This window comes from Ascaphus truei, chromosome 5 (assembly GCF_040206685.1).
Source record: "Ascaphus truei isolate aAscTru1 chromosome 5, aAscTru1.hap1, whole genome shotgun sequence".
Lineage (NCBI taxonomy): Eukaryota > Metazoa > Chordata > Amphibia > Anura > Ascaphidae > Ascaphus > Ascaphus truei.
In genome coordinates this window covers 176,689,300-176,699,299 of record NC_134487.1, presented here as the reverse complement: position 1 = coordinate 176,699,299, position 10,000 = coordinate 176,689,300, and the positions used below count along the sequence as shown (strand labels likewise).

At 47.6% G+C, this 10,000-nt stretch overlaps 1 protein-coding gene across 1 annotated transcript in view; it reads right to left on the bottom strand.

Moving 5' to 3' along the window:
• The window catches only part of ARHGAP25 (Rho GTPase activating protein 25), an 82,944-nt gene that overhangs the window by 10,818 nt on the left and 62,126 nt on the right, over positions 1-10,000 (bottom strand). Inside the window, 1 exon segment of the mRNA XM_075599131.1 lies at positions 8,444-8,565. Within this exon segment, the coding sequence (XP_075455246.1) occupies positions 8,444-8,565 (122 nt within the window).

The following is a 10,000-nucleotide window of genomic DNA, read 5'->3' as shown; positions in this document are numbered from 1 at the left end:
GTTACCCCTTACAGAAGTGTAATAGAGCATGTTGCCCAAATGCAGGACCGCATTGCTGCAGTCCTACCCATAGTGAGGGAACACATGGAGAAAGCTCAAGAAGCACAAAGGAATACGTATAATAAGGGTGCTAGGGTCAGAATTTTTTTTCCAGGTGATAGGGTACTAGTTCTGGTTCCCACCGTGGAGAGTAAATTCCTTGCTAAATGGCATGGGCCATATGAGGTCTTGGAAAGAGTGGGAGAAGTAAATTATAGGGTAAGGCAGCCAGGTAGGAGGAAACCTGAGCAAATTTACCATATAAACCTACTCAAGCCCTGGAAAGATAGAGAGGTCTTGTTAACCCTAGTACCCCCAGGTCCGTCAGAGAATCAAGAAACTGACCCAGAGGTTAGCATAGCTGAAACACTGTCCGTGCATCAGAAACGAGAGGTCCAGAGTTTAGTGAGAAGGAACAAAGAAATCTTCTCTACACAGCCAGGTAAAACTAACGTAATTAAACATGACATAGTCTCTGAACCGGGGGTCCGAGTTAACCTTAAACCGTACCGAATCCCAGAGGCCAAGAGAGAGGCTATAAGTTTAGAGGTTAAAAAAATGCTAAAACTAGGCGTAATTGAGGAATCCCAAAGTGGGTGGAACAGCCCTATAGTCTTAGTCCCAAAGCCAGACGGTACAACAAGGTTTTGTAATGACTACCGGAAACTAAACGCGGTGTCAAAATGTGATACTTATCCTATGCCCAGGGTGGATGAACTTGTAGAGAGACTGGGCAAAGCCCGATATCTCACAACCCTAGACCTAACAAAAGGGTACTGGCAGGTTCCCCTCACAGAAAGGGCAAAAGAAAAAACAGCCTTCTCAACCCCAGACGGCCTCTTTCAATATAAGGTGCTGCCTTTTGGCTTACATGGAGCTCCCGCCACATTCCAAAGAATGATGGATAAAATTTTAAAACCACATGTTCGGTACGCTGCCGCCTACCTGGATGATGTGGTAATCCATAGTGAAGATTGGCAGTCCCACCTTCCAAAGGTCCAAGCTGTGCTCGACGCAGTTCGGTCTGCTGGACTAACTGCTAACCCCGCTAAATGCACTATTGGTCTGGAGGAGGCCAAGTATCTGGGGTATTCTATTGGTAGAGGGTTACTCAAACCACAAACACTCAAAGTAGAGGCGATACAAAATTGGCCAAGGCCAGTCACAAAAAAACAAGTAAGGACCTTTTTGGGGTTAATTGGCTACTATAGGAGGTTTATTCCCAATTTTGCAACTAAGGCAACCCCACTAACCGACCTCACAAAAGCAAGAGGACCGCTAATGGTAAAGTGGTCCCCCGAAGCCGAACAGGCCTTTAGAAGCCTGAAAGAAGCTCTCTGTGCCCAACCAGTGTTGGTCACACCTGACTTCTCCAAAGAGTTCGTAGTCCAAACCGACGCATCTGAGGTAGGGCTGGGGGCGGTACTCTCCCAGGAGTCTCAAGGGGAGGAGCACCCCATCCTTTATTTAAGTAGGAAACTAAATCCCCAGGAGAAAAATTACTCCATAGTCGAGAAAGAGTGTCTCGCAATAAAGTGGGCTGTAGAGACACTCAAGTATTATCTGTTGGGGAGAAAGTTCCGATTGGTCACAGATCATGCACCCCTTACCTGGATGTGTCAAAATAGGGAGAAGAACGCTAGGGTGACCAGGTGGTTCCTAAGCCTACAGCCCTTTAAATTTTCTGTGGAACACAGGTCGGGGCACAAACATGGCAATGCCGACGGGTTGTCAAGGATGCACTCCCTAATATCCATGGTCGCTCAGCCCTCGAGGTCTGAGCTGGGGGGGAGGATATGTGACAGAAACCAGGGGTTGGTAATAAACTCCATATACAGGGCTCCCAGGATACTGAACAGTTTCTGCCCTGTCTAAGCTGAACAGGGCAGCCTCGTGGTACAGGCACTCCATTCCACAGTTTGTCTGCTGCCTGTTTTCTGTCACCTGTCATGCTGATTAGAGTTCAGGTATATAAGACCTGTTTCCTGTTTCCTCTGAGCCCCGCCCAAGAGCCTGGAAGGCTGCTGAACTGCAGAGGGGTGAGAAAGCCTCTTTCCCAAATCGCTTCATTCATTCTGTTAGTTTGTCTAAAGACTGCAAAGGTACTTATTTTGTTGGTGGAAGTGGACAAGCCACTTCCAACTCTGAGTCAGGGACATCTAAGTTTAAGTTATCGCTCAGACGAGCAGCTTTTTGTTTGGCTTTGTTTTCTGTTTAAACTGTGGCAGTCTCAGTGCCTGGGACTGAATAAACCAGGCATAGCCTGTTTAAAGGAACAGTACGTGACGTCTCATCATTTAACCTACCCTAAAAGACCGTGTTCTAACAGTCCCGGACAGACGGCGGAGCCCCGGAGTAAGCCGTTTGTCACATAATATATATATATATATATATATATATATATATGTGTGTGTGTGTATATTAGTGTGTCACCACAAGTACCCAGTCACCCACCCACCCACTCCCCCTCTAACCGCCCACCCACCCACTCCCCCGCCCACCCACCCACCCACTCCCCCGCCCACCCACCCTCTAACCCACTCACCCTCTCCCGCCCACCCTCTAACCCACTCACCCTCTCCCGCCCACCCACCCACCCTCTCCCGCCCACCCACCCACTCTCTCCCAAAACTCACCCTCTAACCCACTCACTCTCCCACCCACTCACCCTCTCCCGCCCACCCACCCACCCACTCATTTATATCTGGCTTTTTTTATTAGATTAGTAAGGAACTATGTACAGTAACAAGGACAAGTTGAAGTAAAGTATAAATGTAATACAATAAATAAACGGTTATGTCAAAAACAAATGTTATTAGTTCTTACTAGGAATTTTATTCCATTTCTTTTTTTAAAAGGTGGGACTGGGGCGAGTAGATTTTTGGGTGATTTGTCTAGATAGAGGTGTGTGTGTGTGTGTGTGTGTGTACACTGGAAGTCAGAATACTTCTGTCAGACCGCTTGTGTGTGTGTGTGTGTGTGTACACACACACACACACACAAGCGGTCTGACAGAAGTATTCTCTGACTTCCAGTGTCTGCCGCTGCTACAGCGTAACTCCTCCCTACCGCCCTCCTGTCCCGCTCCTGTCCCATTCACATGGTCCTCTTCTCCCTCCACCACTGCTGTCCTCTGCCGCTGCCGAGCTTTGCTGCAGGATGCCGTCCTTCTCTCCCTCCGCCACCGGCTACAGTCCTCTGCCGCTGCCGAGCTTCGCTGCAGGATGCCGTCCTTCTCTCCCTCCGCCGCCGGCTACAGTCCTTTGCCGCTGCCGAGCTTTGCTGCAGGATGCCGTCCTTCTCTCTCTCCGCCGCCGGCTGCTGACCTTCGCTATATATCCATACATACATATACATATATACATACAGTATATATAAAAAATATATATATATATATATAAATATATATATATGTTCTTCAGTATTTATTGATACCTTTTTTTTATTTGGACCAACAATTTGTGTCATGGGACAAGCTTTCAAGAGTTTTCCTCTTCCTCACGTCAAGCAATACCATAAATATATACGCACATAAACATGCGCACACACAGTGTATATGTGTGCGTGTGCGCATGTTTATGTGTGCGTGTGCGCATGTTTGTGTGCGTGTGTGCATGTTTGTGTGCGTGTGCATATGTGTGCGTGTGCGCATGTATATGTGTGCGTGTGCGCATGTTTGTGTGCATGTTTGTGTGTGTATATATGTGCGTTTGCGCATGTTTATGTGCGCATGTATACGTGTACGTGTGTGCATGTTTATGTGTGCGTGTGCGCATGTTTGTGTGCGTGTGCGCATGTATGTGCGTGAGCGCATGTATGTGTGTATGTGTGCGTGTGCGCATGTATACGTGTGTGCATGTATGTGTGCGCGTGCGCATGTATATGCGTGCGTGTGCATATATATCTATATCATACAAACACTCACAAAGGGGGTAAGCGCGGCCCTCCTACCCCAGCCGCCAAAGCTCCCTTACCCCCTCGCCGCTCCCTTCCCCCCCCCGCCCGCACACAAACCCTGACAGCCGCACGTACACACACTGACAGCCGCACGCACACACACCCTGACTGACGCACGCACACACCCTGACTGACGCACGCACACACACTGACGCACGCACACACTGACTGATTGACGCACTGACTGAGACACACACATACATACTGACGCACGCACACAACCCCTCACAGCCGCATGCACACAACCCCTCACAGCCACACGCACACACACACAGACTGACGCGCGCACACACACACACACACACACACACACACTGACTGCTGCACACACACCCACTGACTGCTGCACACACACACACTGACTGCTGCACACACACACACACACACACTGACACACACACACACACACTGACACAAACAAACACACACACTGACACACACACTGACACACACTGACACACACACACACTGACTGACACACACAAACACTGACTGACACACACACACACACTGACTGACGCACGCGCGCACACCCCCACGCGCACACACAGACTGACGCGCGCGCGCGCGCACACACACAATGAATGGTACACACACACACACTGACACACACACAGACACACACACATACACTGACACACACACACACACTGACACACACACACAGACGCGCGCACACACACACACACTGACTGACACACACACACACTGACTGACACACACACACTTACTGACGCGCGTGCGCGCACACACCCACACCCACACACTGACTGAATGACTGACTGCCGCACGCACACACTGACTGACTGAGGCACACACACACGCACACTGACTGTGTGTGTGTGTGCGTCAGTCAGTCTGTGTTTGTGTTTCTGCGTCAGACTCACTGACGCGCACACACACTGACTGACTGACGCACACACAATGACTGACGCACACACACTGCATTAAGCTGTAAAGGAGGGAGGGGGGGAACTGGATTGATGTGAATGGGGGACAAACAGAGAGAGGGGGAGGGGTGAGGAGAGAGAGAGGAGCGGGAATATTACATCACGGGCAACGCCGGGTCTCTCAGCTAGTATAAAATAAACGTAAAGAGAGGGTGCATACCATTCAATGATGGATACAAAAAAAGGAACAACAGGACAGTCACTCTTATACTCCCAGAAAGTGAATATATATATCATTTACGTGAATCACTATCCGTATTTGAAGTGTGTGTGTATATAAATATATATATATACATACAAATGAGCATACAGTAATATTTCCATTTGCTATTTGCCTTGCTATGGAGGGTTTTTGTCACTTTTTTACTCACATAACTTCACATATACATACATATATAATATATAATATATATAATATATATAATATATATATATATATATGCAGTGGAAGTGTATTGTGTGTATTTACCTACACACGCACTCCACATTTCAGTAACATACATATACATCTAAATAATATTCACATATACACGTTTGCTATAAATGGAATTATTACAATTTTACATTATATACACGTGCAATGAATGGAATAAACACTGTAATAAGTTTGAAATCGCCTATCCGAGCTGCTATGCATGGCTGATCCCTTTTCTCCAGCTTCCTTGAATGTACTACTGTATGAGGAAGATCATGTGACCAGATGCTAGTGCACGTTTAGAGAGAGGGAGGGCAGTGCTGACAAAGGGGTGTGCCTGGGTTTGTGACAGGACATGAAGGGGCAGTGCCTAAGCAAATGGCTGTTAAAATAGAATACAAGAAAATTGGTCTTTCAAAGTTGTTTTTTTAAAAACAGAAAATGCTAAAAGTATTATTTCTTACTACAGAACTGATTTATTAAAAAAAACACACATGCAGGATATAGACTGAACTGCAGCTTTAAGTTCAGTAATAGCTAAACCATTACATTTACTATTCAAGGACACCACTTCCACAGGCTTAGTACCACAAGATTGGCATAATGCATAACCGTGAAATTACAGGCCCGTAAGCCTGACATCAATAGTGGGGAAACTACTTGAAGGTTTAATGCGGGATAATAGTCAGGAATATCTAATGTAAAACAAAATTATTAGTAATAGTCAGCAAGAATCTATGAAGGATAGGTCATGCCAAACTAACCTTATTTGTTTATTTGAGGAGGTAAGTACGAATTTACTCCAGGTTAATGCAGCTGATGTGGTCTACTTATATTTTGCAAAGGCTTTTGATACGATTCCAAACAAGAGGTTAGTGTACAAAATAAAGCAAATTGGACTCAGTAAAAATATGTGCACCTGGATTGAAAACTAATTGAGACTAGAAACTTGAGCAGGTAAATGGCAGATGAGGTTTAATACAGATAAATGTAAGGTTATGCATTTGGGAAACAAGAAGAAACAGGCAACTTTCAAATAAATGGGGATAAATTAGGAGAGTCCTTGATGGAGAAGGATTTAGGAGTGCTTGTAGGCAGCAGGCTTAGCAATAGTGCCTAAAGTCATGCAGTAGCTGCAAAGGCAAACAAGATCTTATCTTGCATCAAACGGGCAATGGATGGAAGGGAAGTAAACATAATTATGCTCCTTTATAAAGCACCTTGAATGTAGAATACAATTTTGGGCACCATTCCTTAGAAAATACATTATGGAACCAGAGAAAGTGCAGCAAGAGTCACCAAATGAATAAAGGAAATGGATAATCTGATTTATGAGGAGAGGCTAGCTAAATTAGATTTGTTTACATTAAAAAAAGAGGCGTCTAAGAGGGGATATGATAACTACAGCTCAACCCCGTTATAGCGCGGTCTTTGGGGGCCACCCGATCCGACCGCGCTATAACCAGGGTCGCGTAAATGTTTTAAAAATGGCCTCCGCGCGCCCGATCGGGGGGAGGAAGGAGGAAGAGGTGGAGTGAGGTGCCGGCAGCCCTACAAGTCCCGCAGCCCTACACGTCCCCCAGCAGCCACTGTAACTCCCCTCGCACTTCCCCCAGCAGCCTCACTTCCCCCCGCCAGCCCCGCTCCGATCCACCCCACCAGCCCAGCTCCGATGCCAGCCCCGCACCGATTCCCCCCGCCAGCCCCTCTCTGATGCCAGCCCCGCTCCGATCCCCCCCGCCAGCCCCACTCTGATCCCCCCCGCCAGCTCCGCTCCGATGCCAGCCCCGCTCCGATCCCCCTGCCATGCCCTCTCCGATCCCCCCCTCCTTGCCAGCCCTGCACCAATCCCCGCCAGCAGCCGACACCAAAGGTAGGGGGGTAGATGGGTAGGGGGGGCAGGGGGTGGGCTGTGAGTTTGTGCAGTGAGTGTGTGCAGTGTGTTGTGAGTGTGTGCAGTGTGCTGTGAGTGTGGGCAGTGTGCTGTGAATGTGTGCAGTGTGCTCTGAGTGTGTGCAGTGTGCTGTGAGTGTGTGTAGTGTGTTGTGAGAGTGTGGTATGTGCAGTCTGCAGTGTGCTGTGAGTGTGTGCAGTGACGTGTGGGTGTGTGCAGTGTGCTGTGAGTGTGTGCAGTGTCCTGTGAGTGTGTGCAGTGTGCTGTGAGTGTGTGCAGTGTGCTGTGAGTGTGTGGAGTGGATGCAGTGTGCTGTGAGTGTGTGCAGTGTGCTGTGAGTGTATGCAGTGTGCTGTGAGTGTATGCAGTGTGCTGTGAGTGTGTGCAGTGTGCTGTGAGTGTATGCAGTGTGCTGTGAGTGTATGCAGTGTGCTGTGAGTGTGTGCAGTGTGCTGTGAGTGTGTGCAGTGTGCTGTGAGTGTATGTAGTGTGCTGTGAGTGTGTGTAGTGTGCTGTGAGTGTGTGTGTAGTGTGCAGTGAGTGTGTTCACTGTGTGTGCAAAAAAAAAATTTAAATTCGGGGTCCACGCTCAAACCGCGTTATATGCGGATCCGCGTTATAGCGGATCGCGCTATAACGGGGTTGAGCTGTATATACAAATAAATTCAGGGACACTACAAGGAGCTTTCAAAATAACTATTCAACCCAAGGGAAGTACAAACGATACAACATCATCCCTTAAGGTTGAAAGAAAGGAGATCTCACCAGCAACAAAGGAAAGGGTTCTTTACAGTAAGGGCGGTTAAAATGTGGAATTCATTACCCATGGAGACTGTGATGGCAGATACGATAGATATGTTAAAAAAAACAGGTTGGACATCTTTTTAGAAATGAAAGGTATACAGGGATATACCAAATAAGTAAACATGGGAAGGCTGTTGATCCAGGGAGTAATCTGGTTGTCAAAATTTGGAGTCAGGAAGGAATTTATTTTTCCCCTTATGAGATATCATTAGATGATATTTCACTGGGGTTTTTGTTTGCCTTCCTCTGGATCAATATACTGTAAGTACAAATATAAGATAAATTATCTGTTTAAATTTAGCATAGGTTGAACTTGATGGACATATGTCTTTTTTCAACCTCATCTACTATGTAACTATGTAACATATTGGTATGGTTAATTACCTTTCATTATAACCACTGGATCCTCTGCTTTTGGCCTGATTAGATTGACTCCAATTACCATGGCCAGATTATCCACACTCATCTTGTTTACACTGGAATGCTTTTGTACCTCGTGAAGAAATCTGTAATGAGATGCGATACGTGTAAGCATTAAAAAGCAATATGAAAAAACAACAAAGGTTGTGCTTTAATATTTTTCTGGCGCAAGTATGCAGGTTTTAACTTTTCTCAATATGTTTGTGACTAAATTAAACATGATAAAATATATAATTGTACTGTTATAATATATTAAAGTGTATATATATATATATATATATATATATATATATATATATATATATATATATATATATATATATATATATATATATACACACAGTGCTCAACAAACCCAGTCGCCAACTCGCTAGCTGCGATCGGATATTTGCTCGTGGCCAGTAACTTTTCCCTTGCTCTGCATAAACAAAATCCCCTGCTCAAAAAAAAAAAGAAAATCCCTCTAGATGATTGGCTGTGACGCAGGATGGAGTTGCCAGGACTTCAAACCACCCTTCCTTCTCTGCACGCGTAAGTAATGGGGGAGGGGTGTGAGTGCGCGCTGCTGCTGCTGCTCCTCCTCCTCTATATATCCTCCTGTATAAATGTGTCAGCTCCTGTAACTTACAAGACCTGCACTGATCCAGTCATGGAGGATTTTGGACAGATGCTTGAGGTGGGGGGAATTTAATGCACTTTAAATATTTATATATACACTGATACATCCTGCCCCCGGTCCCCGGTGCTCCCCTTGCCCGCGCGGGGCAGGAGGTAGTAGCGGGGTGTTCCTCCCCCCCCCCCCTCCGGCGCTCCCGCTGTCCGTGCGGTCGGGAGATACCCCCCACCCCCTTCCCCCCCGGCGCTCCCGCTGTCCACGAGGGTCAGGAGATACCCCTCCCCCGGCGCTCCCGCTGTCCGCGTGGGGCGGGAGATACTGTACTAGCGGGGGTGTTTCCTTCCCCCCCCCGGTGCTCCCGCGGGGCAGGATTTACTGTAGTAGTGGGGGTGTTTCTCTCCCCCCCCCCAGTGCTCCCGCTCCCCTCCTCTCTCCCCTCCGGCGCTCCTGAGATACTGTAGTAGCGGGGTGTTTCTCCATCCCTTCCCGTGTGTGTATGGGTATGAGAGATAGAGAGATCGAGAGAGAGTGTGTGTGTATGGGAGAGAGAGATTGAGAGAGTGTTTGTGTGTGTGTATGGGAGAGAGAGAGAGAACGTGTGTGTGCAGGACACCAAAGGTAACCCCCAAGTCAGTCACCCCGCCACCCAGCCAGTCAGTCACCCCCCCCTCCCACCCAGTCAGTAATCCCACCCCCCACCCAGTCACCCAGTCAGTCATCCCACCTCCCCACCCAGTCAAAACCCAGTCACCCAGTCAGTCATCCATTCTACCCCCCCTCCCAGTCACCCATCCCACCCCCCACCCAGTCACCCATACCACCCCCCACCCAGTCACCTATTCAGTCATCCATCCCACCCCCCCAACCCAGTCACCCATCCCACCCCCCACCCAGTCACCCAGTCA